Here is a 24608-nt window from a genome sequence, read left to right on the forward strand (position 1 = left end):
TCCCACAGAGCAGCCTCGTCAATCCGAGCAATCAGCCCCACCAGTGGCTATATATGCCGTCATCAAGGTGTTCTGGTGACAGCCCACACACTGGCCATAATTGCAGCGATCTGCTGCCAAGTTTGAGCAGAACCTGACTTCCAGTTGCGAGCGCACAGCTGTGGCCAAAAGCATGACGCTGGCCTGGAGGGGCTCCATAGACACTTGGATACCAGCTGGACATTTGGTCTTTTTTGTCTCTAAAAAATGTATTTCAAATTGCTCTGCTTTGGGGTTTCCAGTCCAATGTTTTTCCATGTGCACACTTGCGACATGGGATGACCGCCGCCCGAACCTCTAATTATGCCGCACTCATTAGAAAGACAATCTGGACCCGCAGCCGTAGGTGTATTAAAGGGAGCCAGCGGAGCGTGGCCACCACTCCCGCCGGTCATCAAGTGCAGCTCAGCTGCTGACAAACTGAAAAACTGGCAGCGACACCGCGGCCACCGCAAACGGAGGCGATACTATACTATACTTTAGCTTAGTGAAGAGATCGTCTGAAGAGCACACACATAGTAGACGTGCCAATTGCTCCGAAAAACCCAGAGCGCCGCCACTCCGAATCTTGGCAAGACCGGTTGTCGGCCATCGTCTTGGCGTTTCGTCGGAGTGCGAGCGCCTCGCTTTCGGGCCAAGTCAGTCTTGGCCAGGTCGGTGTGCGAGACACATCCACAGCGCTCAACGAACCTCGATTCCAGCGAACCCACTCCGTTTGCTTTCCCGATTCCAATCCCGATTCGTTTCGATCCCGAATCGTGCGTGAGTTTTGTGAGTTTCGAGTGCCCTAGCTGTGCGGTTATGGCTCCGTTTACCCGGTTCTAATTGGATCGTGCGTGCGGATTTGGAACGGCTTCCCGTGGCTCAAAGAGACGCTCACGGGTTTCCGAGATTTGAGATTTGAAATAGTTGCGGTTGTTGCTGTTGTGCCTGTGATATTTCTGTCGTGCTTTTCTCTGATTGTTGTTGCCCTTGGGAAGCTATTAAGCTCGACGGGTGGTTGAACCGGGCCAGCAAATACGTGCTGAATGATTTGTGAATCTTTTGAATTTTTCGCGTCGTTTTCTGGGGAAGTGCAAAAGTGTCGGGAAGTTTGTTGCCTCAGTCTTTTGTGTTGGGACGGCGTAATCGCAGCAGCAGCAGCAGCAGCAGCAACAGCAGCTCGCAATACTTGCCACAATTCGCCAAAGAGCCGCTCTTAGCGTCTCTTTACCGCTCTTGGCCAACTCTTAAATGTGCAATTCCCGCAGCGTTAACATGTAAAACGAGTGTTGGCCACAAAACGAAATAATTATAGAGGAAGCCCGCAAAAAAGAAACACTAAGGAAGTACACCAAATAAAAATCAAACTAATGTGAAACCAAATTTCGTTAAAATACTTAAAATCATCATTCGTTCCGGACAACCAGTTTAAAGCACGGCGAAATCGCAAACAACGGACACATAACGAATTGGATTACGCAAAAAGGGCGAAGTTGGATAGAGGTGAGTATTGCGGAGTTGCTGTTCGAAAACCCATAACCAAAAACCAAAATGCCGAAAACCGCAAAAAGAAACAGTTAAAATCAGACAGAAAATCAAAGCTGTGCCGTTTGCAAAAACACAACCAAAACAGCCTTAAAAGATGACTTCATAAATCGCCCGACGCTGTGGATGTGCCAAAAATCCATCAGCCAAACCGGTTGCCCTCAGTTCGCCTCGCTCGAAATTCGGAATTCACGGAATACATTGGCTTGGGACTTGTACTTGCGGGAATACATTTGAAGAAGCGTTGCAATCTGTTTTCTGTGCAAATGAAATGGGCCTTATCTGAAAAGCGGCCCGAGAAGCCATCTGTCCGGGGATCTGAACCTGTTTGCCAAGGTTGCCTGTGGCCGAAGTTGGCTGCCAAGTTCGCAGCCAGTTGCATCACCTGGGGACACAAATATGGCCGGGATGGGTTCGCCTGTTGGCTGATGGCTATTGGCTATTTGAGTAGCCACATCACGGACATCCGTCTTCCATCCGCTTTTCCTTCCCTTTTCTCCCGGTTTTCAATGCCCATTTCTGGATGCGCACCGCATATGTAATGTGTCATCGGGCTCTGGGAATCAAAGGTCCATTCACATTTTACCCACTCCGTGTGCGGCCATTATAAGCCAGAATCCGTTGCTAATTGGCTGACCCAACATTACCCACATGAGCTGGGAGCGGGCTCTTCTCCTTGTGGAACTTTTAGCACTTCCACGGATCACACAGCCATAATTATGTTCGTTCCATTGTGCTTGGGTTGGCGTCTAAAGAAGCAATTAGAAAAGTTGATTGATGGAGAGACCGGGCCTCAGCCTCAGCCCATCCCGATCCGACACTTGCATCATCTATGGACTATGGGATTGGGAACCTTTCCCTTTTCGCTGATGCATGGCCTATTAATTGGTTAATTTGTGGTTTGTTAGCCATCAAAATATTGTAGTTGGCCAATGCAATGGTCTTCATCTGCGTTGAATGCAACGCCTTGGCTGGTGAATTATGGCCCATCCGTCGAAGTCGTTTATCTCCAACTTCTGTTGGATATTCCCCAGTTCTCCGGCATTCTCGGAAAGCTTTGCGTTGAGGAACGCCAACGCAAGCGTAAAATTTGTATAATTAAAAGGCGAATCCGCGCTCGAGCTGCCCGAATACCAGTTTCGGAGCCATCGTGTAGTTAACTTGTTTATATAACAGCCAGACAACAACGCGAAGTGACCTTGAAGCGGGTACAAAATAAGGCAAAGACGGAAAATATGATTGTACGTATAATTTCGTATTATTTTGCTGCCTGGCGATGTGTGTGCGCTCAGCTAAGTGAGAGAAGTAAAGACAAATGGCGGACTTTCGGGGGTTTATGAACTAAGCCGCGATGTGCGTGTGGGCTTGCCAAAAGGTGTGTGATTGATTAATAATCTCCCGCCGAAGAACTAACAAAGAAAGCGCCAAATATGGTGAGTTCATTCAACCAAGCCAAGACCTTTTCGGCATTAGATTTTCCGCATGCTTGTTGGTATTGAATTACCGTTGAAACGAAAGACTTAGGCAACGAACTTCGCGGCTGCATTACTCATACGACACGTTGGCGCTCACCACTAATTATGCAAAAACCCAAATGCTAGCGAAAGGCGTGCCCCAAACCCAGCCGTGAGTCATAAGTCGCAATGCCCCCCGCAAGCCGGACACTCTGCATTGGGTTGCTTGTTTGTTTTCGGCCAAAATGAAAAGTCGTCTGGCTAGTTGATCCCTCGCCACCACTCCACCACTCCCCTGCCTCCTTCGCCACCACTGGCGAATTAAATCAACATTGGCAAGCTCAAGCGGACTTAAATGCAGGCTTTTACCTTAGACCAACCCCACGCAAAACCCCGCGACTGCAGTAGACCACGATCTTGTTCAATTCACTCCGAAACACTTTCAAATCCAAGCCTTAAATGGGGAGTGGCAGGCCAAGACTTTTGAACTGGCTCAAACTCTGTTCAGAGGAAGTGAACATAGAACTGTTGCACATACCATATGTCTTAGGTTCTCAGATGCCAGGGTATCAGATAAATAAATAATTTTGAAACGATCGTTTATATTTATACGACGAAGTCTAGCATTTATGACTACAACTAATTTAGCTCCGTGAAGTTCTACGCTCATTAACTTCAAGTATGATGTTTTTAATGGTTCAGAGGAAATCCTCCGCCTCAAAAGCTAGTTACTCAAATACTGAGCACTGAGCATAGGAAAACTTGGATAAATTCATGGTGGGAAACGTAAGGTCAGCGTGGCCAGTCATTAATAAGTAATGCCCACTTCTAGAACTCATTTGTCGGGTGCCTCATCACAAGAGGGAATTAGCTTCTAAAGAAGAGGGCTCAATAAATAAGTTTTAATGACGGATTTGGCTGATGCTGGCCAGCAGTAGCTGCCAATGTAGTTAAGTACTTCTAGACGCGAAACCCCAGCCAAGCCAAAACGGAACTACAAAACTAGTTTCAGCTCTGCCTTTGGGCTGAAAGCAAAAAAGCCATAAAAACAGCGGGTAACAATGGGCGCCAGTCAAAAGGCAAAAATACCAAAAGCAAAAAGCACAGCAACAGCAAACAGCGCAAAGTAAATGGCTAAAACTGAAATATTGTAGACCCGGCCGATAAAAATCAAACACATTCATGTCTACAGCTCAGCTCAAGTCACGTTCAATGCGAATTTCTTTGCCGTTTGTTTTTTGCCTTTTCCTACATACTTTTCGTGGCAATAAGCCTGCAGCCACCAAAATTAGGCGTCAAACTGGGAGAGAAAAATATATTTAGGCATCGCCGCGGGCCGAGCGATTGTGGGTGTCCAATCAGCGGTTTGCATATTGGCCAGTCGGTTTGAGCCCAATTGGACACTGGACATGGGACAGCTTGGCAAATGGCAGAGAAGCGCGTCATTTGCAGAGAACTTACATAACTCCATGGCAGCAGCAAAAGCTGAGACACGCAACGCATTGGGCAGTTTTGGTCTTAGAGCCAAACTTGGTTCGCACAATGTGTGGCAAGAGCCGATGTCTCCACGCTCCAGTTTGCTGCGTGTGGCAACAACCAGGTCAACGCATTTGGCCAAGCGGGTGGAGTTGCATTTTTCCACTCTAAGACCCCCTAATGATGCGCGATTTTCAAATTCTCACATTGGCTTAATGGCCAATTGCTGCCGTTGGCCCAATCTATTAAATCTATAAACGGAATCGGCGTTGGCGTTTATTGCAATTGGCCAACAGCCACAGCAAATTAAGCATTGTTAGCTCATTTGAGGCGAACAAAGGCGACGGCGAGACAATTGCACTGACCTTGAGGCAATCGCCACAATGGGAGGCGATAGGTTCGTTCCAAACCGCTGGCATTTGGCTTTCGGCGTTTGACTACCTGGCCAGCTATCAATCCCCCATAAAGAGCCAGCTAATTGCTGCATCTGAAGTGGGAATTTGAAATTCTAATTTCCAGAAGCAACGCAGAGCCTGCATACACAAGCAGGTGAAAGTCGATGCCTCAATTGCCATTGATCTCCGACGCTTGATTAGCCCCAGCCCGCTGGCCAACTAGAATTTCGGACCTGAGTAAAAGTAAAAGCTGCGCTCGCAGTCTGGCTATAAAGCCGGTCTGACCTCAATCGGCGAATGGCCTAAGCTGCCCTTTTTGTTCGACTCGTTAATTGCCGTCATTAAGAACAATGCGGGACAATCGCACAATGCATCTTCAGAGCGGCTCTTCAGTCTTCAGTCTTCAATCTTCTGTCTTCAGTCTTCAGTAGTCAGAGGTCGGTCTTGAAGGCCCTAACCCTTCCCAACTTACTTTCTACGCCAGCGGAATTGCAGCGAAATTAGCTCTACGCATCGCTATGCTACACAGAACAAAAAAGTTGATACTCGAATGCCATGTGCCTAGTAGAATGTGGAAAGGTGTCAAATACAAAGTATTTGGTGTTTGCGGTTTACACTTCCCCTACTTATCTTAATTCCTATTTAATCAGCATGTGAAATCTGCAAATAGATCCACACCTGACATGCCACTTTTCTCCGAGTGTGATTGATCACACTACCGCCGCGATGTACGCCGCAGATTTCCCATTTTAATGGCAATGGCAAACCGCAACCGAAAGTCGCTAGAACCCCCCTCGAACACATCCCCTCCAGCTCCACCACCATCTCCGGCATCATACTATAGACTATAGTTCCAAATGGGTCAGCCACGTTATGGGTTTCTATGGGTTTGTGTGCTTAGCACAGTTTTTGTTTTTGTTTGTGATTTGTGATTTGCGATTTGCCAATGCCCGCGGCCATTCAGATTGGAACCAGATCTGACTTTCGAGATGGGAGTCGTCAGATATTCTAATTGACTGGCTTCCCGAGATGGCCGAGATAGCTGAGATGGCTGAGATTGCCGAAGGTTCCCAGCTGTGCGCCCAGTTTAATGTGGTTCACCCAGATACGTTGGTCGATCTGCGGGAGGTGCGTTCCCTTTAATTAGCCACTTCATTGGGGATTAGTTCCAACGGCCGTTAGCATTTCATTTTCAATTTCACGCACAGTTACGCGCTTTTTTCACGCTATTCCACACATTTTCCACATTTCCCATTTTCCCAGCGCTTTTGCCCAAGCAGAAAGCCGTAAAGCCAAGTGTGCATTTCAAAACTGTTTTTTGCACACCCGCGTCGGGTGTTTAAGGCAAGTAAACTACGGGAAAATGGAAACACGCGAGGTCACTTAGCCGCCACATTAACATTAGCAGAGCACACACTCCAATGAAACTGCAATTGTTTAAACTTTTAACAAAAACATAAAGCACATAAAGCACACAACTTTGTGGCCCGCCTGGCACGCAAAACCCATTTAATTTATTCAGTTGCTCTGCCCATTTTGTTGGTTTTTTGTTTTTTCTTATTCGTTTTCAGTTTGTTTAGTTACCGAATGTTTGTTTAGTTACTTCGCTGCTATTTGCTCTGGGAAATGTGTGTCAAATGAATTCAAATCGACACTTGCAGCCATTCGTTACATTCGAATGCACACGACTGCTTGGATCGTGAATCATCAACGCATGATTCTTATTCTGGTCAGGAGTTCTCGGGCTGCAAGTTGGGGAAATGCCACAAAGTTACAGGAAGCGGCTCCTAAAGTTTATTATAATACTATTTATTATCAAACCTAGTGATTCCCGGGTGTGTTGTATAGGAACCTTTACTATGACCATCATATGACCAGATAGCTGCAATTTGTGCCCCAATTTCGCGCAATTTCCCTTATCGCCGATGATCGCAATTGAAGGTCGGCTTGCCATTTCCACTGGGCATTTGGCATCATGTTTGTTTCCTTTGCTCGATTTTTAGCTTTTTAGCCCCAACTGGGTAACGAGAGCAGATGCCAATCAAAGTCATTATTCGTTATTCATAATGCTCGTTGGCGTGCTCCGCCGCATTTTTCCAACTCATTTTTTGCCTGCATGAGGTGCGTTTTCAATCCGGGCTTTTTACCTGTGTATCTCGCTTAGATTCGCTTGCGTCATTTGCTAATTTTAGCTAATTTATTGCAATGCCAGTGGAAGCACGAGTACGTTGGTGGGATGTGCTGCTGGCTGAAGCTCAGCTGGCGTCAGTTAGTTGGCAATTTGCATTCGACTCCGAGCCACGTTTGTTTGTCTACTTACGGATCGTTCATGGCGTTCAGGAAGTGTGGGCCTCGAGCTTTGACAAATTGACGTGTGCTCGCCGCATAATGCCAGCAATCTATCAATTTCCAGCGGATCTATTGACCCAATTCCGTGCTTCTCCCCGAACCAATTCCAATAGCAGCCAGACTCCCAGCGAGATTACACCTCTCGGATAATAACCGGCCGTATCCCCGTATCTCTGAGTCTGTATCTCCATCTCCATTCGGGGTGAGTGGATGTAGCTGGAGTGCTGTAGTGCTGGTCTTGTGACATCATCACTCTGCAGCTGTGTGTGTGTTATGTGTGCCAGTGTGTGTGGTGAATGTAATGTGTTGGCAGCGTCAGCGGTAACAACAAATCATTATCGCCTCTCGGCCATCATTGTAAGCCGCATTTGTTGTCTTACGACGCCCAAGACACGGATCCACATGCACGGCGAGAAATGATCTCATTTCGAGTATCACTGGGTGGTACTATGGCCAAAATGGGGTTCTTAAAGTTGGCGATACTTTCGAGGAAAGATCTCCTGCATACTTTTGGTTAAGCCAAAGAACTAAATTCCAAATAGAGTATGAGATAGAGCTGCAGGGGATAGATGAGTATAGATTTATCTTTAATAAACCTAACTACATTTTTAATGGCTTGGTAGTCAAACGGAGAGGTGTATAAATTTAAACGTATGTTGATCAGATACGGTCTTTAAGTATTCATTAATACTCTTCTGGAAGTATCAGCTTAAAGCAAAAAAGGATTAAAAAGCATATTTATGACTCCGATCGCCACAAATTACTCTCTGTGTACTGACCACTTGGAAGATGACTTCCTGGCGTGGCGTGACTCGCCTGCAAAGTTCTCAGCGATCGGCAGGAAGTGGAAAACCGTTTGTCACGGGCTATTGATATGCGCTTAATACCTCGTAATGCCGCAGCTTCTGTTGCCCAGAAAATGCGGAAACCCGAGTCATGATGCCATGTTGCCATGATGCCATGAGTTGCACTTGGTGGATGGCTGTTTGCCCAGTGCTCCACTGCTGGCACCTGATGTGGAGATGTGGAGTTTCTCGAGGAACCACCGCCAACCAACCACTCGATACCAACGATACTAACCCATTTGCAATGAGCCCGCACGCGAACCCAAACCCAAACCCAAAGCCAAAGCCAAATTCGCCGCTGTTGACTTGACCCATTTGGCAGCAGAAAGTTTGCCTTTGGGCCACGATGTTCATTACAGAATCGCTGTGCTCAAGTGATTTAGCATATTCCTACATGTGTGCAGTGGGTGTGGAACCGGTTTGCGGCGGGCTTTCAGTTTATATATATTCGGTTTTGACTATTTGCCAAGGTTTTAATATCCGTCATTCGCTCTTCTCTCACTCTTGCAGCTCGCACCATGAAGACAGGCTCTCGAATGGACGCTTTCCACACGGCGCTGCACTTAATCGTAAGTACTGTGTACTGGGTTCTCTTCCCCATCGGCTCATCGGCCCATCGAAATGGAAAATTGCCGGAGTCGGATTGCCAGAACACATCAATCAGGCAGAAGGCAGAAGGCAGCAGACATGAGGCAGCCCGCTGAATGACAATTGCATGCCAATGCGATTAACCTGGATGCGGGCCTGGAGGCCACGGCTCTCCAGCGCCTGTATGCTAAACGCGACTCCGAGCGGCCCAAAGTGGCCAAAAGTGGCACACCAGCGCCATTCTAAGCCGCTTGGCCCCAAACATCCGAGATTCAGGTTCGAGTTCGGGTTCAACTCTAACCCAGACTGGCGAAAGTTGGCCAGGCTGTCCGAAGGAGCCTCAGAATCGTGAGAATGCAGCGATTCTCCTAGCCGCCGGCAACACGAAATCGAAATTTCCCCTTTAATTAAGAAGGCTTTCTGGCGATGGATTAGGCCAGGGACTTAATGTCGGCTTGTCGTGATTTATGTCAACGCTTTGTGGGCGCAAAGGGGCGGGGGATCCATGGATGGCGTCCATGGTGGAGCCATATGCCATATGCCAACTATGCTAATGAGTGACTTGTCTCCACTTTCTTTGCAGACAATCGCAGCTCTGACGACGCACGCGGCGCAGATTCCAACGGCAATGAGTGAGTACATAAATCTGTTCATTAGCAGGCTAAACCCAATTCTATGGATTGGGGGTACCAAGCCAGTGGGGACCCAATGAAAAATGACCAGCAAATTGGTGACGGAGACGCGGCCGAGATTAAACTCAGTTGGGGGCTTTGTTGGTCTCTGGAAACATAAAACAATATTCAAATGAGGCTTCGAAACCAAACTTATCAACTGGTTTGCGCTAAAACAGAAGTAAACATAATGGAGAATATAATTGATATATTTATTGTCGGCATTGGTGAAGTAGTTAAGATTGAAAGCTGCTAATGGCATTGGTAGCTCCTATAGTCAAATTGGGAATATAGATCAAATATGAAAAAGTAGAGAGGGAGTAGAGTACCAAGAGTTATAAATCCATCATGACGTAACAAGCAGCTTATAAATTTATTTATAAAATAGATACGAATGCCTGATGAATTGGTTCCCCGCCAAACGACCACCCATTACCTAATTAGTTACAAAGGCACTCCACTTAATCCGCCAGCGCTTTTTGCCATTGTTAAGCAAACCCGCTAAGCTGGCTGTTGTCTTTCTGGTTGCCAAATCTCTGTTGACTCTGCTGACTCTGTTTGCCAAAACCAAAACGAGGCATTATAATCGCATGGCACACGGCGGTCCAGTGAAGGCGACTCGTGGGGACTCTTTGGAGCTGCCTCATTGCGAGGCGACTGGCGACTGGCGAGGCATTGCGGCACACTTCCTTCTGGCTTTCACATTGCGTTTTCGGCTTGGCTTGGAGTGGAATTGAATTTGGCTAAGACCCCTATGACCTAGGAGCCATGCTGGGGCAGCGATTGGTGGAGCGACTCCAGGTAGTTGAGAAATTGCTGATAGGTGAAGAACTGACCCTGGTTTCCGCCTGGTTTGCGGTGGTAGGAGCAGCGACTGTCGAATATCCACTTCCGCTGCACCGGGGGGCTGCGATCCTTGATCAGGCCGAAGATGCCTTTTGTCAGATCGCAGAGTTCGGAGGAGGTGTACCTGCGGGTACATGGAGATTGAATCGTATCTCGTAATAACTGACCACCTGGTTTGGACTTACACGAAGGCCTTGCTGACTCTCTCCCTGACTTTGGGGCTCTGGCAAATGCTGTTCATGACCAGGGTCTGTTGCTCCCCCTGCAGGAACCGCAGGAAGAGCGGAGGCAGCAGGCGGAAGCGGACACATCCCATAATCCTCTCCATGTGCACCTTCCGTCCGCTCCAGTCATGACTCAGCCAGCGAACTGCGCTCATGAAGATCTGTGCGGTATGGCTACTTTATCTCCGATCGTCGGATATCCCCGATCGTCTTACCTCAATTTCACTGTTCACGCCCACGCTCTGGACGCTCAGCAGATCCTGCACCCAGTGGATGTCCAGCTCCACAAAGTCCTTGGAGGCCACCAGGGGCAGGAAGAAGAGCTCGATGCGGGACAGCATCAACTGTTGGAATGTGTGGATCGCAAACCTCTGCGCCTCGCGGAACAGCTCGAAGGCCAGGCTTCCGCAGACGCTGCTCTCGTTGAAGCAAGCGAAGGCGTACTCCACCAGCTCATCGATCTTCATGTAGAAGGCTGCACTGTACAGCTCCACCAGGGAGCAGTCCGCCTTCGGGCTCTTCTCGAGGTCCAGCATCCAGTTGTAGATGACGTGGAAGGCAGTCGGAGCCACCATGTCGCTGGGCAAGTGGGCAGTGAGGGTGACGGATGCGTCGGGCAGGTCCTGGAAGAACCTGGAGTGCGCCTGCAGGACCTGCAGGTGACAGCGAAACTTGTAACTGCCCACATAAACCCTAAAGGAGCCGCACGCGGGGTCAATTAGAAGGCGGAGTAGCTTGGCATCCATTGGCACTTTGGCGGGTTGTCGGCAGTTAAGGATTTCTCCACTTGCACTTGCCGTGGGCATCATGCTAAAAGCGGAGTTCAGGGGTTCCGGTTCCACGGTCTCGGATTTTTCGGAACTGTAAAAATATACAGTTTATCGTGTCAGATGTGCTTTCTATAGGTACTCACCTCTTGATATCTGTTTTAAAACTGAGGTTGGGAATAATATCTTTCCTACTTAAGGGCAGCTACAGATGATCGTGTCAGGAATATCATTTAAATGAAACCATAAACCATATACACTCACCTGCTTATCTTCGGACGAGGACTCTAGAATTGGCTTCCCAGAAACAATTTCCCCACTCCTTTCCGTCATATATGAGCTGGATATGGCCGCAGCCAGATCCGCGGCCAGGGCATCGATCTCGGCCTGTTCCATCTTACCACCTTTCCGTGCCTGTCCCAACATATTTGCCTGCGCCATCTCGGCCATCTTTGCACTTTAAATTTGCTCGAATTAGATCACGAAGTATCCCATAAATTTAAGAGCCATAACCTGAAATTGGGAAGTTGATTTGTTTTTCCTGCCAACTCGGTACACATGTATTTGGGCTGTGCATTTTCTGTGTTCGCCAAGTGCCAAGGGAACAGCGTGAAGAAGAGTTTGTTCTATTTGAGGAGTGCAGCTCTGCTCGCCTGCGGAGGCCGTAAAATTATACATAATAGAAAGCCATTAAATGTTTTATGTGCCTGCCAAGCGGCCGAGTGGATGCCATTCCAGTGGAGTAAGAAAACCGGCTCTGCGACGGCCGTGTTGCATGCAATTACTTTGCCCAGAACCGCAGTAAGTGATGCGAAATGCTGCAAGGTTCGTTGAACCGCCTCGACCGAAGCCATCCCATCGCATCGCATCGCATCCCATTCCATGCCATCCCATGCGATCCATATACACACCACTGAATACACACCGCCAACTGGCAGGGCGAACGTGCCTGGGCAGCTCTTCTCTGGTCTCTCCTCTTCTTGGTCTTGGTCTTAGTCTTGGTTTTGGTCTTGCTCTTGGTCTTGCTTTGGTCTTGCTTTGGTCTGGGATCTGCTCTTGGTCTCGGAATCCAATTGTGTACCTTCGCAGAGGAGCCAGCGGGGAGTTCTCGCCTGTGCGAGATGGCTGGCTAAAAGCAGGAAATGCCAAGAGCACCAAGAGCCCCAAGAGCACCTCCAAATCCCCGGCAGTGCATCGAATCATCGTTTGCAAAGTTCAAGGAACTTGCGGCGTGCCGTCTTTCTAATGGCCCCGAGCTTCTGTGGCGTGTCTGCGCCCCCAGTTGCTGCTTCTGCTGATTTTCGAAGTTGCCGCTTCAATGGCTTCTCAATGTCATGAACGTGCACTGAAAAAAACTGTGTTTGCTGCACCTATAGTGCAACTTTCATCCTATATCAATTAGAGCTAAAGAATCTTCGTGATTCTTTCTTGATATTCCCCTTTCATAGCATTTATTTAATGCATTTTGTAAAGCTCTTTGAGTTTTTCGCAGTTCATTGTTGTTTGCTAAAGTCTTCCGCATGCCAGTTAAAGTCAGCTGCAGCTATAGTCTCCAAATACTGCTCCCATGGGCCTTTGTCTTGGTTTAGCTCATGACTTATGCTAACGGCTCTCGAGGATGCCAAGGTGGATGCGGCGTCCATTGGGTCGTCTAACTGTGCTTTTTTTGGGAGTGGGCCTGTTTTGTTTCTGTTTGCATTTCATTATTTTCCCGATTACGATTTCCCTTGCAGAGGATGCGCAGAGCTCGCTGAGCGAGGCGATTGCAGCGGCGGAGGCGGAGGTGGCCTCCACCTCCAAGCCGGCGGTGGAGCCGAGTGTGCGGATCAAGTGCCTCTCCGGATCGATGCTGATCACCATCAAAGACGCTCCTCCGAACCACGAGACGGGGCTGTTCAGCGGCATGATCTACCCGAAAGGCCTGTCCAAGAACTCCACCTGCTTGAGCGAGTACAGGTGAGTCCGCACTTTAGGCACTCCAATCTGGATTCTAATCCACCAAATTCAAATCCCAACCCCCCCCGCAGAGATCATGTGGGCTCCCTGCGGTACAAGCTGCCGCTGAGATCTTGCAACACGATGCCGAAGGAAACGGTAAGTCTAGAACCCCATCCTCCCCAGAAAAACTCCCACTCAGGCTTACTTAAGTCACCTACGTACATAGGTGACGCCATGTGCCGGCCAACTCGTTCCACCATTTTGGCATGCAAATAAACACGAAATAAAAAATTAAACATTAAGCTTAAGCACTTATAAGGCAGGCAGACCCGACTCATTGGTTACAAGGTAAAGTCCATATGCCAAGATGATGAGTCCATTGAAAGGTTGAATCTCAAATGGTCAACTCACGCACCTTTTGCGGCTTAACTAATGATGCGATTCTATCTGAAACAGCATTCGTTAGATGTGCTGGGTAACATGGGCACCATTAGTAACGGGCTGGGCTATTATAAATGTCTGTCTCTTAGTTGGAATCAGCAAAATATGATTGAGTGACTGTATAAAAGAAGCTATAATCAATTCTAATTACATTTGCCAGAATATTACTGAAGATCTCTGATCCAATCAAGTGTAGTACCCGACCAGCCATGACGAGCTGTCTCCCATGTCCCTGTAAGCCATATCGAATGATCCGAAAGACGGCCGAGATGTGCCATATACATTTCATCTCAGTCTCACATTGGGTTAGTCTAATACCTATATGGCTCGACTTATTTATTGGCTCATTCACTCGATCGATTGGGGCGAACAACGGGCTGCGTTGTGCTCGGAATCATTTTGAAATCTCAATTAGCACTTAACCGGGCGAATGTGGCTGCAGCTCACGCACCGACTGGCATTTTGTAGCCAGTCGGACTGAATCGGTCCGATTGTGATACATATTAATGTAATTTCTCGGCGTTTATGGGGCCAGCGTTTTGTAATCGCCGTCTGTGCGGCTGCTGCTCACTTCTTTCGCTCGATTGGATTGACACAATTTCTGGAATTACCAATGTTAATTGCAGTTACGCCATATAGTCGCCATATAGTCGGTGAGGCAAGAAAGTACCGTCCGTGCCAGAATCACTAGATGTGATGAGGCTAGCTGCTCCATGATCTAAGAAGATAGATATCTGAAAACATCTAAGTGTGCTTTAAAGTCATTATTGTGTTGTATGTAGCTGGTTAGTATGTAAAACTAGTGTTTAAGAACGATAAAGCCTGTAAGCACTACTTAAACGCCCGGGCATTTGCATAACTAAGTTCGTTGCCTAAGTCATTTGTTTTTAATTGAACTAATACAAAATGCACAGACTTCACAGCATTGCTCATCGTACTGAAGCTTTTAGTGGTTACCAATTTATGGAACCGAACTTATAACTGGAATGATCTTTTAACTGAGGTCTACCAACCATATATAGCACATGAGTATTCTTTTCACTTAGTTCGTTGCCTAAGTCTTTCGTTTTTTACGGCTTTGTCCTTCGCCGCTCCGCCTTTTTTGTTGATCCAAGCAATTCACGTCGAGTGTTCAATAAGCCAGAATCAGTAAACATTATTTACCCCCCGCAAACACTGGAAAATCAACATCGGCCAAGGCCCGTCGGTAGATGTCTTAAATGTTTGTCATTAAACGCGATGAGCGGGTCTCATCCAGCGTGCAGTCCCCTAATGGAAGCTATCCTGCCTTACGTCATCGTCATCCGCGTCGAGATGAGCTCATTGCAGTGTAAAAAGTCGCGTGACAGGCCGACACATCTGCTGCCATTGAGCGACTGGTACTGGCTCCGCTGGAAGTCGAGGGTCTTGGCTGTGCGCATGTCAGGCATAATTAAATGAGCCACGAACAGTACGAGCAGCACTCGCAGCTCCGGCAGGGTCGTCAGAGGTTTTTAATTAAAAATTAATTGCTGCCATCCAAACTCCAGAACTCCAAGCACCAGAACTCCGAACTCCCTGCCATCGACTGCCATCGTAGGCGATTGTTCACAGCTCCGCTAGTAAGCCATCTCGCGTCGAAATCAATTTGTTCTGTGCGCTGGCAATGCGTTCATTGGCCACCAATGCCGTCGGATGACCATGAAAAGGCCAAAAGTGTTCGGACCTGTAAGCGGTTTATGGCCGATATTGATATTTAAAGGCAGCTACCGCCGTGTTTGGAGCGAAGGTCACTGCGGCGACTGACTCCCACGCATCCGTTCCGAACCTGTTTCCCAGCCATCCGATACATTTACACTTGCTCTGGAGCAGAGCTCGAAGCTGAGCTCCATATTTACGCGCAGAAGTGTTATAATGACATAATAGGGTTTTCTACCGTTAGAACCTCCGCTGGCCGTGCTTGAAGTCTTGAATGTCACTTTATTATGCTTTTTATTGGCCCATTGTCTCGAGATGATGATGCCCAGATGCTGAGAACCGACCCTCCAACATAACTGTCAACGCTTCTCGGTGACTTGGGCAACAAAAGGAAGCCCCATCTTCTCGGTTTCCTAACAGTTTCTCGGCTTGTTTTAGGCGGAAACCGTGTTGGGCAATAAATCGCACTGACCAGCGTCTAAATCCACAGAAAGTCGGCTTCTTCAGCCGTCGATTACTGCTTCAGTCAGCCTCAGCCCGCTTTAGCAACAAACATCGGCGCTGGCCATTAAGAATGACCGCCTGAGGAGGGCCCACTTAGGCGAAGAACTTCCGTGCCCAAATCTGTGCAGACCCAATTACAAAACTTCCGAGCGGGCGGTGTGCATGGCATGGCATGGCATGGCATGGAGTACTCCGTCATTACCTCACCTTTCTTCCGCGGAGTTGGCTCTCCGTTGGCAAAGCCAAAGCCAAAGCCATCGAGTGTGTACTCGATTTGTTTCTGCTGTCCGCTGGAATTAGCACAATCACCGATGGGCGAATAACCCGTTACCAGTGCACAGAGCGAAAAAGTTTGAAAGTTGACATGTTCAGGCGAAGCACTATAATCTTTGGACTTAATATAATCATGTCTTATGAACATTCATTGGAATTAGTCTATTAGTGCTCAGAAACACAGAGAACAATTCCCCAACAGAATCTTGTGTAATTCCCTAATAGAATTTAATTACGAGTCTCTGCAAGTGTTAATAAGCAGTGGATATCCAATTAAAGTTTGCCCCCAGGGGAAATTGCATCATGACGATGGCACTATTCTTGGCTCTTCCAAGAGCCCAAGTGCCAAGTAAGAAGCTAGTGAGATTCATCATGCAAACTTGGCTAATTTGCGAGGAGATAAGGCCCGCAGATCCCCGACTAGACGTCACACCTGGCTGATCGGCTCTAGCACCATTCTGAAGGCGACTTGCCCACTTCAGGAAGTGCTCCACAGCCCCCATAGCTCGGGCATATGGCATTGTTTGACTTGGATCGCACATTCAACTCTGAGGGGCGATTTCTGGCTGCAGCCAAGCGTGAATCTGAATGCATAATGAGAAGTCGCCATTCTACTTGGGTTTAGGTGGATGATATGGCTTCTCGGCTTCGGTATCCAGTTTTCCAGTTTTCGAACCTCAGTATAGGTGGAAGATGTTGGACAGCTCGGCTCAGGGGACGAACGGGTTTGTTGCCTGAGTCTTTTGTCGATGGGTGGTGATTTGATGAAAAGTTCCCATTTTAATGGTAATAGCTGGTAATAAAACGTCACTACCAATTTATTCCAACATTCATTCGTTTGTAGTAAAAGAATTCATAAAAGCCAAATGTAGTTGTACCTAAGATGTATCCAATCTTTCAGGATGACGGCGGCATTGAGTTCTTCAACACCATTGTGCTGCAGCCCCACCTGAAGCTCATCACGGACCTGGGACGTGGCTACCACGTCCGCTGTGCCTACAAGAGTCGCGACGCGGCCATGAAGCCCAAGAAGTACCTGCGCAAGCACGCCCAGAAGCCGCAGGCCTTCCGCAGCGACGATCGGCGGGAGTATGGGCGATCGCTGGACAAGCAGCAGGACGACGACCTGGACGAGGAGGATGTCTACGATGCGAATGCCCAGTCGCAGGAGGAGGACGTGACCAACAACGAGATCCCCATGCCAGGCTGCCACATGAAGATCTACAACGACGAGCACAAGATCGCCGACGATGTCAAGATCGGCGATCCTCTGACCATCGTGATCAGCATCGATAAGCAGCAGGTTTACGGACTCCATGTCACGGACTGCATAGTTCGCGATGGCCTGGGATGGGGGGAGCAGCGACTGGTGGGCGAAGATGGGTAAGATGGATTTGAATCCGTTTGGATATGGTATATACAACGGTCTGTTCCTTTAGCTGCCCCATGGACAACGAGATCATGGGTCAGTTCAACTACACCCTGGACCGACTGGCGGCCAACGTGACCTTCCCGGCGCACAAGTTCCCCTACACCACATCCGTCTACTACCAGTGCAACGTGCGACTGTGCGCCCTGGAGGATCCCACCTGCCAGGAGGCTCCCCAGTGCGTCGGCAAGAGGCCCAAGCGCCAGACTGCCGTGGACAGCAAGGAGGAGGACGGCCTGCCCGCCACCATCGAGGTCTTCTCTGGCCTGTACGTGAACGAGAACGAAAATGCCAACGACAGCGACGAGGATGCGGTTTACAAGGAGAAGGTAGGTGGACAGGAATATAGCGTTGTAGCATGTGATTAATACCCCTTTGCTATAGACTCTGGACGACGCCCTGTGCGTGTCGCAACGCACCTTCGCCATAGCCATTGCCATCGCCGGACTGATCCTTATGCTGGCCGTGGTCGCCGCCGTGCTCTGCATCATGGCGCGCAGGAGCACCAAGACGGTGTCCAACTCGGGCAGCTCCATCTACAGCGGACCCTACACGAACACCGCCTTCTCGCACAGCAGCTAAGCGCGGCAGGAAGATGAGGAGGATTCGTCCCCCAGGAGGAGATTCTAAATTCAACGTTTCCAAAATGCAAAACACTCAAAGTGTTTAAAAAATCAGAGGGTTCCCAGGAGAAGATTCGGTCGCGCAGGTGCGCTGCGGTAGTCAACGATTGGTAGGAGCGGAGCCACTTAGTTTTAGGATGCCGGAGCAGTCAGACGTCCAGCGGCTGTTTCTTAGATTAAGTCTAGTCTTAGTTGCAAATGATGTGCAGAGATTACCGGGCAATGGCAATGGGGTCCATCCTAATTGCCCGCTAATGTCGCAGAGATCTTGGTGCCCACCCCACTCGGAAACGGATATCCAAGGAGCTCTGTTCCGCACAGTCGGTGTTGGACTCGCCCCCCCCTAAGCGTGTTTCTACATCCCTCAACCGCTGACCCCTGACCCCTTCCCCAACCTACTATAATCTATAATCTGTCGAACTAACAACGAATGCAGCAGCCGACGCTCAGGTGATATTTGTACTCGTATCTACTTAATGTCCAACCATGGATGTACTATTCGTAATTTATTTACCCATCGGATGACCAACTGCCCTTCTAGTAGAATTTCCTGAATACTTTCTTGTCATCGATTTACGTACTTAATTCCCATGCGGCAGGCGCCCTTGTTAGTAATCAGCCGTCCGGATCAGCCACCTACTATACATGGTATATATAACATACTCGTATATGAAAGCAGAAATGAACAGTTCTCAAACTAAGCTCAGCATTTGCACCGCTTCAATCGAGCATTCCCACGTCCACTGGCAGGGGGAATGCTCCTCTGGAGCCGTACAAGCCACGCGATTCAATTCATACTGAAGCTCAATTTAGCGTACCTCTAAGTTAATATTAATCAATGAACAATAAACTCAAACTGACCTAAATAACCGAAAGTGAGTGAGTGGCACTACCTGTCGGGGACTACAATGCACAACTGCACAGTTTCAGTCCGTGTCAGTAAAGTTTTGAGGGTAGAGAAATGGAGTTACTTCCAATGGCACACATCCTGTTTCTCATGTTCACCTATCTGATGAGTCCGACGAGGGGCTCCTTGAACTGTCCCTCTGGAAAGTCGAACCCCCTGCAGTTTCACCTGGTTCGCCAGTGCCAAAGAGCCGCAGCCGATGAAGCACTGGCCCTGGAAAACACATCCTCTCTGCAGGAGTGTGCTCACTTGGCTCATGAGCTGCGGGGCCTGGCCTTGAACTACGCGCCAGGAGGACCGAAAAGGAGGCTGAATTCCTTTGACCAGAGGTCCATTGGCAAGGCGGGGGAAAAGGAGCAGCGCATTCGAAGTCGATTGAGTGTCTTCGAACAGCCAGGGGAGTTCTTCAACTGCCACGTCCTGAAGTGTCCGCAGAATAACACATTTTCAGGGATGGTCAACGACAGTCGCTTCGACTATTACAGCTTATATGGAAGGCCCACAGGTTGAGAAGAGTCTCCAGACTATCTGTTCAGTTAAGTAATGCTGTGCTTCTCGGCAGTCGTAAGGAACTACAGCTGCATACCGGAGGTTGGACTGTTCGTGGTGTATACTCAGCCCAGTGTCTACTTGAATGCCTCGCTGACTTGTTCCAACTCTTCGGAGTTCACTGGCAGTCTGTCCCACATCGCCTCCGAGCACAGAACAAACTTATTGGCCCAGTGGTTACTGGAATTCAACAGAAAATCGGAGTCTCATGCAGAAGGCAATGTCTATCTGGCCTATGTGGGTTTGGTCTACAACAGCTCTTCGTCCTTGAGTCCACTGGATTTCAGAAACTCGCAACGGGAGAGCTTGCAATGCTTTCTTTACAGAGCCTGGGAAGGCGGTCATCCTCGCGTTGGGTGGGCTGGCAGTTTAGTTGTAAGCAGTTAGTGGTATCTTAACTAAATCTATTCGAATTTCCAGTGGCGAGCTGAGCAACGCCAGCTGCGTGGCCTTGACGCCGCAGGGAACCTGGCAAACCCTGAACTGCGACCGGGAGCTGCCCTTCATCTGCGAAATCCACACGGCGCGCTCCACTTACGCCTGGGAGCGCTCCGGTTCCGAGCTGGACATCGGCCCAACTGCAGTCTTCGAGTGCGGCAACGACTGAGACTTGAGTCTATGGCAGCATGGATATTCGCAGCCGTTTTATTCACTTAAGCAGTTTTCAAAACACAAAAGCCAAATAGATATAGTTTAATGGTGTTTGCCCGCCTCTCGCACGTCTTGTGGAAAGTGTAGAATCTGTTGTAGATGCAGGACCACCGGGCAGCGCCGCTTAGTGATACTTGTAGTTCCTGTGGTGCTTCAACTTGGTGTAGTTAATCAGATAGAAGAACGTCATGCTGGCGACGGTCAGCTGGAAGAAGGGAGCGATCCCGGCGCGCTTGGGGAACACGTACTTGTGCTGCCAGCGCCACCAGGCACGGCTCACGGCTCCGGCCACCGCGTTGGGGGTCTTGTTGCGGCGTCCCAGCCAGGCGCCGATCTCGCCCAGCTTCACCTGTCCGAAGGGCACATCGGCTGCGAATCGCAGAGTTGTTTAAATTATGTAAAACGCTCGACATTTTTGGGCATTGCAAATGTGCTTTGCGCCTGCCGCAAAAATTACGTAATATGCTCACCTTTGCCGTAGAAGCGAGCGGGGTCGTAGGGCCCGTGCACCTTGGGGTTGTACTCAGCTGGATAGTCACCGAATGCCATCTCGCTGGTTTGGTTACAATATATTCTTAAATCAGATTCTTATGAAACATAAAATTTCGCCTGCTACTTACTTCCTTCGATACCGACAGTATGACCAAAGCGGCGAAGGCTGGGATTTTCAGCCACTAATATACCGAAATATACTGGTCAGGTCGGGGGTGGGCGCCTCCGCTAGCTGCGGAGGGAGTATTCGCTAAAATATCGATACGGCGCATACATCGAAGCCCGATGCAGGCCTTGTCCCATCACTAAGCTCCAGTATATACAGAAATCAAATACGATTTTTGCAAGCCTGGGCATTCGAATCAGAATCCAGCCAAAGGGAATCCAGTGTGTAAACAAAAACAATGAAACTGGAGGAGTTGCTGACCAAGGGATCCTCCTCGCCCCCGGAGGACGACGACGAGGACGAGAAGGTGGAGCTGAAGCCGCAGAAGTCGAGCAGCGCCACAGCGGACGAGGGGGCGGAGAACGCGGAGGATGCGGCCGAGGATGCTGGCGAGAAGGAAGGCGCGGGTGGCAAGAAGAAGGGCACGCGCAAGAAACGCTCCCTCAACTGGGAGGAGGCGGAGAGGGGGCTGCTCCTTGAGGTCATCAAGTCCAAGGTGGCCTTCGTGGAGAACCGCAGCGTGGACGCCAAGAGCATAAAGGCCAAGCGTCTGGCCTGGTCGCAGATCACCAAGCAGTAAGTTGCGCAATCGGGCAGAGATAGGGTTCCTTCTATAACCATTCCGTTCCCTTTCCAACCCCCATCCAGGTTCAACGCCCTTAACTTCCGCCATCGCCTACTGGAGCAGATCCAGGTGCAGTGGCGCAGCATGAAGAACTCCGCCAAGCGGGAGCACCAACAGAAGCACCCGAAGACAGAGGCCCTAGAGGGCATGCGGATGATTGAGTTCCTGGAGGAGATGCAGAAGGATCCGGTCACCTCGCGCAGCCAGACACGCAGCGCCAACACAAACGGCGCCCTGAAGAAGGAGCTGCTGGACATCGACGAGGACGAAGACATGCCGCTGGCCGCTCTGCCCAACTCCACGAATGCCAGCGAGGACACGTTGCAGACCTCCACAATAGCCATTCCCTCGCCGCCGCCCTCCACCGCTGGCGGAGATGGGGACTCCCAGCAGGAGGGAAATCCCGCCCAGCTGCCAGCCCAGCGACGCAAGCGGACCAAGGCCAAGCAGTCGTCCTCGGGCGCCAAGACAGAGGCGTCAGCCGAAACGGGGGAGGAGAACGAAAAGGGCGTAGGCCCGCCTCGAAAGCGGCGACAAAGGAATGTGAGTTTGAACAAGAGCCCCAAGTAATTAAGGTTAAGCTCTCCAAGCCGAGAAGGAAATGGAATCATAATTTAATTTGCCTGTGTTGTTCGGAAGTTACTAATACTTGTATTTCTTCGTTTACCAGCTCTCACAGGCCCAGTCGCTGCTGTCCGACGAGAACGAAGCCTCCACCAACGTAGCTGCGAGCGCCACGCCAGTAGCGGACACAAATAGCCAGCCACTTGATTTGGTCGCCGCCACGGAGATGGAGCAGAAGTACAAGCAGGACCTGTTTAAGCTGCTCAAGCAGGCGCGCCTGGCCGAGATCGACTACGCCCGGCGGGAGCACGAGCAGAAGCTGCGTTTCGAGCAGATGGAGCAGGAGGTCAAGATGGCCTACTACCGGCAGGAGCAGGACCTCAAGCTGCGGCACATGCGCGAGGAGCACGACATCCGGCTGCGACAGCAACGACGGGAGCACGAGGCGCGCTTGGGGATCTACTCGCTGAAGAGCGGCGGCCTGAACGGAAGCATACAGGATCAGAGTTCAGCAAAGTGCAATGCCAAAGCGGACTACAACAATGTCCACGAGGTCGGGCCATCGACCAGTGCGGAGGGGGCGCTGGCGCTCAATGCCGCCTGCAACTAGGGGCGTGGCTGTTGGCTACGCATATATGTATGCAGATACAATACGAGGAGAGCCAGCAATTAGGGTGTAAGGCATTTAGAGGAAACATCAACAGTACTTTAAAATTTAGCTTGAAATATGTTTAGCGAAATGTAGCTCTTCCGGTCAGCCAGAATAGCCAGAACAGCCGGAAGCGGAAAAACCGGACGCGCATACTCATACGCGAATGAATACTCATCGACACACTCAAGTTGCCACTCGGACGAATGGACTGGACTGTTGTTTATTGTGCGACTCGCACCAGACGAACTCACAGGCATTGCATTTTCAAGAAATTAGTATTATATAATTGTATCCGTATCTGTTAAGTACTCCGGGCGCAGAGATCAATTCAAAACGCAAATCGCGGTTGTGTCCTCGAAAAAAACTCGAAAATACTCATGCACAGACTCCGAATAAGTTCCCTTTTGCCGAACGCATCTACTCATCAGTCAGTATTCTCTATGGCCACTGTATTATTTTGATACATTCATTTTGTTAGCCTTAAGTTTTTTGTACACAACTACTATTTATACATGGGGTGCATGCGGTGCCAGCATGCCGTAGTTGTAGATCAATGTATGTTGTTCATACATTACGAGAATCTTTTATAATTCGTGTAATCATAAGTTACTGTACGTCGTGTTGTATAGCGCTGTAATATCCTGTCACTTGCTTCAGCTTAATTAAAACCGTATATCGGGCGAGAGATAACTAGATAATGAAATACAAATACAAATACATAGTGTATAAACAGATGGACGTGCCTTTGAATGCTCCCCACAAACATGAATCAAAGTGAGCAAGTCTGCCAATGTTCAATGATTAAAGTCAAGGGTTCTATCAATTTATTTCAAGTATAAACCTTTGGAACGCGCAGTAAATCGAAATGAAGGACCTGGACGGTTCCTTGGATACCCTGGAGAATGCCCGCTTCAACTACGTCTATATGAAGGACGTTGCTCGCCTGGCCAAGGACTCGATCTTCTCGCATAACGAGCTGGTCAGCATCGTGATGCTCTACCACAAGTTTGTCCTGGTCAATGGACCGAGGGCCAAGTACATGACCATTCTGCAACTCACTGCGCTGATGGAGCTGCTGTTCGAGATCGTGGATCGGGATCTCATTGCAACCATTGTGTACAGAATAGCCCATACTCCGGGCTGCAGGGCTCCTGACTTCTTTCCCGACAAGCACATTCATTTGGAGTCCTTTGTGAGGCTGCTCACCCTGTACTTCACCAAAGACCTTCAGCTGAAAATGGAGTTCGCATTCTCGGTGGGGATTTTATAGTCTTCCTGCTAAATAGGTTAAACCTGTGGCTTCCGTTGCAGGTCTACGATAAGAGCGATTCCAAGCAGTTGAATGGCGAGCAAGTGGGGTTTTTTGTCAGCAAGTTCTTCGAGAGCGAGGATGAGGACGAATCCAATGAGCTGCGTTTGGTGAGGCTGCATCCTCTACATCTGTTCCATTGATACACTGATATAATTCCCATTTCCATTCCCATTCAGGACATGAAGGAGATGCTGTTCCTCAAGTTCGACCTGGACAAGGACACCAACATTGGTGTGGACGAATACTACGAGGTGGTCCGCCGACAGCCCATGCTGCTGGAGTGCTTTGGTCGCGTGTTTCCCCCGAATCCCCAGATGGAGGTCCTTGCGCTTTGCGCCAATGTAATGTCTTGGTTTGACGACTCCCCCAATCCTAGGATTATGATGAAACCAGACGGAGGGAAGACCAGCTAGCTAACTGGACGTCCGGGAACACATGTTCACCAGATACGTAAATTGTGAGAGTCTAGAAATTGAAAGTGCATTAATAAAACAAAGTAATTTACATATTTAACAGAATTTGAATCTTCAAAGCTTAAACCTTTATTAACCGGTTTATTCCGTTACTTTTCAATATTCGTTATTACCGGTAAACCGCTTCATTGAGGCTGTCTCGATAACGATA

At 49.1% G+C, this 24608-nt stretch overlaps 6 protein-coding genes across 10 annotated transcripts; 4 read left to right on the forward strand and 2 right to left on the reverse strand.

The window, feature by feature from the left end:
* The first annotated feature begins 661 nt into the window (after positions 1 to 661).
* LOC122615054 lies at positions 662 to 18935 on the forward strand. 4 transcript variants are annotated; one of them, XM_043789888.1, is made up of 9 exons: positions 662 to 810; positions 1290 to 1524; positions 8596 to 8654; positions 9257 to 9305; positions 12915 to 13137; positions 13209 to 13275; positions 16916 to 17397; positions 17454 to 17772; positions 17828 to 18935. In XM_043789888.1, exons 3-9 carry the CDS (start codon positions 8604 to 8606, stop codon positions 18023 to 18025), a joined length of 1389 nt encoding a protein of 462 aa, XP_043645823.1. In that variant the 5' UTR covers positions 662 to 810; positions 1290 to 1524; positions 8596 to 8603; the 3' UTR covers positions 18026 to 18935. The 4 variants fall into 4 exon arrangements, with proteins under 4 accessions (XP_043645823.1, XP_043645824.1, XP_043645825.1 ...); XM_043789889.1 differs by having other exon boundaries at positions 673 to 801; XM_043789890.1 differs by having other exon boundaries at positions 780 to 797.
* Positions 9699 to 11696, reverse strand: LOC122615057 (actin-binding protein IPP-like). The gene is made up of 5 exons (XM_043789893.1): positions 11446 to 11696; positions 11328 to 11386; positions 10630 to 11275; positions 10376 to 10575; positions 9699 to 10314 (listed from the first exon to the last, which is right to left on the reverse strand). The coding sequence occupies exons 1-5, from the start codon at positions 11629 to 11631 to the stop codon at positions 10104 to 10106; spliced, it is 1302 nt and encodes a 433-aa protein (XP_043645828.1). The 5' UTR covers positions 11632 to 11696; the 3' UTR covers positions 9699 to 10103.
* An 81-nt stretch (positions 18936 to 19016) lies between the features above and the next one.
* On the forward strand, positions 19017 to 20129 carry LOC122614542. The gene is made up of 3 exons (XM_043789105.1): positions 19017 to 19478; positions 19536 to 19878; positions 19943 to 20129. Exons 1-3 carry the CDS (start codon positions 19028 to 19030, stop codon positions 20127 to 20129), a joined length of 981 nt encoding a protein of 326 aa, XP_043645040.1. The 5' UTR covers positions 19017 to 19027.
* Positions 20130 to 20132: 3 nt separating this feature from the next.
* LOC122615060 (putative ATP synthase subunit f, mitochondrial) lies at positions 20133 to 20842 on the reverse strand. The gene is made up of 3 exons (XM_043789897.1): positions 20794 to 20842; positions 20644 to 20726; positions 20133 to 20542 (listed from the first exon to the last, which is right to left on the reverse strand). Exons 2-3 carry the CDS (start codon positions 20720 to 20722, stop codon positions 20298 to 20300), a joined length of 324 nt encoding a protein of 107 aa, XP_043645832.1. The 5' UTR covers positions 20723 to 20726; positions 20794 to 20842; the 3' UTR covers positions 20133 to 20297.
* Positions 20843 to 20960: 118 nt separating this feature from the next.
* Positions 20961 to 23362, forward strand: LOC122615055. 2 transcript variants are annotated; one of them, XR_006325776.1, is made up of 4 exons: positions 20961 to 21407; positions 21480 to 21999; positions 22127 to 22696; positions 22756 to 23362. XR_006325776.1 is itself a non-coding variant. In XM_043789892.1 (3 exons), exons 1-3 carry the CDS (start codon positions 21070 to 21072, stop codon positions 22628 to 22630), a joined length of 1362 nt encoding a protein of 453 aa, XP_043645827.1. In that variant the 5' UTR covers positions 20961 to 21069; the 3' UTR covers positions 22631 to 23362. The 2 variants fall into 2 exon arrangements, 1 of the variants encoding a protein (XP_043645827.1); XM_043789892.1 differs by having other exon boundaries at positions 22127 to 23362.
* Positions 23363 to 23435: 73 nt separating this feature from the next.
* Positions 23436 to 24497, forward strand: LOC122615059. The gene is made up of 3 exons (XM_043789895.1): positions 23436 to 23927; positions 23984 to 24091; positions 24161 to 24497. Exons 1-3 carry the CDS (start codon positions 23538 to 23540, stop codon positions 24395 to 24397), a joined length of 735 nt encoding a protein of 244 aa, XP_043645830.1. The 5' UTR covers positions 23436 to 23537; the 3' UTR covers positions 24398 to 24497.
* The last annotated feature ends 111 nt before the right edge of the window (positions 24498 to 24608 follow it).

This window comes from Drosophila teissieri, chromosome 2R, assembly GCF_016746235.2.
Source record: "Drosophila teissieri strain GT53w chromosome 2R, Prin_Dtei_1.1, whole genome shotgun sequence".
NCBI lineage: Eukaryota > Metazoa > Arthropoda > Insecta > Diptera > Drosophilidae > Drosophila > Drosophila teissieri.

Bases quoted from the DNA above. Each gene is read 5' to 3' on its own strand.
- LOC122615054 (XM_043789888.1), top strand. From the start codon at position 8,604: ATGAAGACAGGCTCTCGAATGGACGCTTTCCACACGGCGCTGCACTTA. The intron at 9,306-12,914 runs GTGAGTACATAA...TTTCCCTTGCAG, and splicing joins GCAGATTCCAACGGCAATGA to AGGATGCGCAGAGCTCGCTG. The intron at 17,398-17,453 runs GTAAGATGGATT...CTGTTCCTTTAG, and splicing joins CGACTGGTGGGCGAAGATGG to CTGCCCCATGGACAACGAGA.
- LOC122615057 (XM_043789893.1), bottom strand. From the start codon at position 11,631: ATGGCCGAGATGGCGCAGGCAAATATGTTGGGACAGGCACGGAAAGGT. The intron at 11,387-11,445 runs GTGAGTGTATAT...GATCATCTGTAG, and splicing joins CCTCGTCCGAAGATAAGCAG to CTGCCCTTAAGTAGGAAAGA. The intron at 10,315-10,375 runs GTAAGTCCAAAC...ATGTACCCGCAG, and splicing joins AGAGTCAGCAAGGCCTTCGT to GTACACCTCCTCCGAACTCT.
- LOC122614542 (XM_043789105.1), top strand. From the start codon at position 19,028: ATGGAGTTACTTCCAATGGCACACATCCTGTTTCTCATGTTCACCTAT. The intron at 19,479-19,535 runs GTTGAGAAGAGT...GCTTCTCGGCAG, and splicing joins CTTATATGGAAGGCCCACAG to TCGTAAGGAACTACAGCTGC. The intron at 19,879-19,942 runs GTGGGCTGGCAG...TCGAATTTCCAG, and splicing joins GGCGGTCATCCTCGCGTTGG to TGGCGAGCTGAGCAACGCCA.
- LOC122615060 (XM_043789897.1), bottom strand. From the start codon at position 20,722: ATGGCATTCGGTGACTATCCAGCTGAGTACAACCCCAAGGTGCACGGG. The intron at 20,543-20,643 runs GTGAGCATATTA...TGCGATTCGCAG, and splicing joins CGCTCGCTTCTACGGCAAAG to CCGATGTGCCCTTCGGACAG.
- LOC122615055 (XM_043789892.1), top strand. From the start codon at position 21,070: ATGAAACTGGAGGAGTTGCTGACCAAGGGATCCTCCTCGCCCCCGGAG. The intron at 21,408-21,479 runs GTAAGTTGCGCA...ACCCCCATCCAG, and splicing joins TGGTCGCAGATCACCAAGCA to GTTCAACGCCCTTAACTTCC. The intron at 22,000-22,126 runs GTGAGTTTGAAC...TTCGTTTACCAG, and splicing joins GAAAGCGGCGACAAAGGAAT to CTCTCACAGGCCCAGTCGCT.
- LOC122615059 (XM_043789895.1), top strand. From the start codon at position 23,538: ATGAAGGACCTGGACGGTTCCTTGGATACCCTGGAGAATGCCCGCTTC. The intron at 23,928-23,983 runs GTGGGGATTTTA...CTTCCGTTGCAG, and splicing joins AAATGGAGTTCGCATTCTCG to GTCTACGATAAGAGCGATTC. The intron at 24,092-24,160 runs GTGAGGCTGCAT...ATTCCCATTCAG, and splicing joins AATCCAATGAGCTGCGTTTG to GACATGAAGGAGATGCTGTT.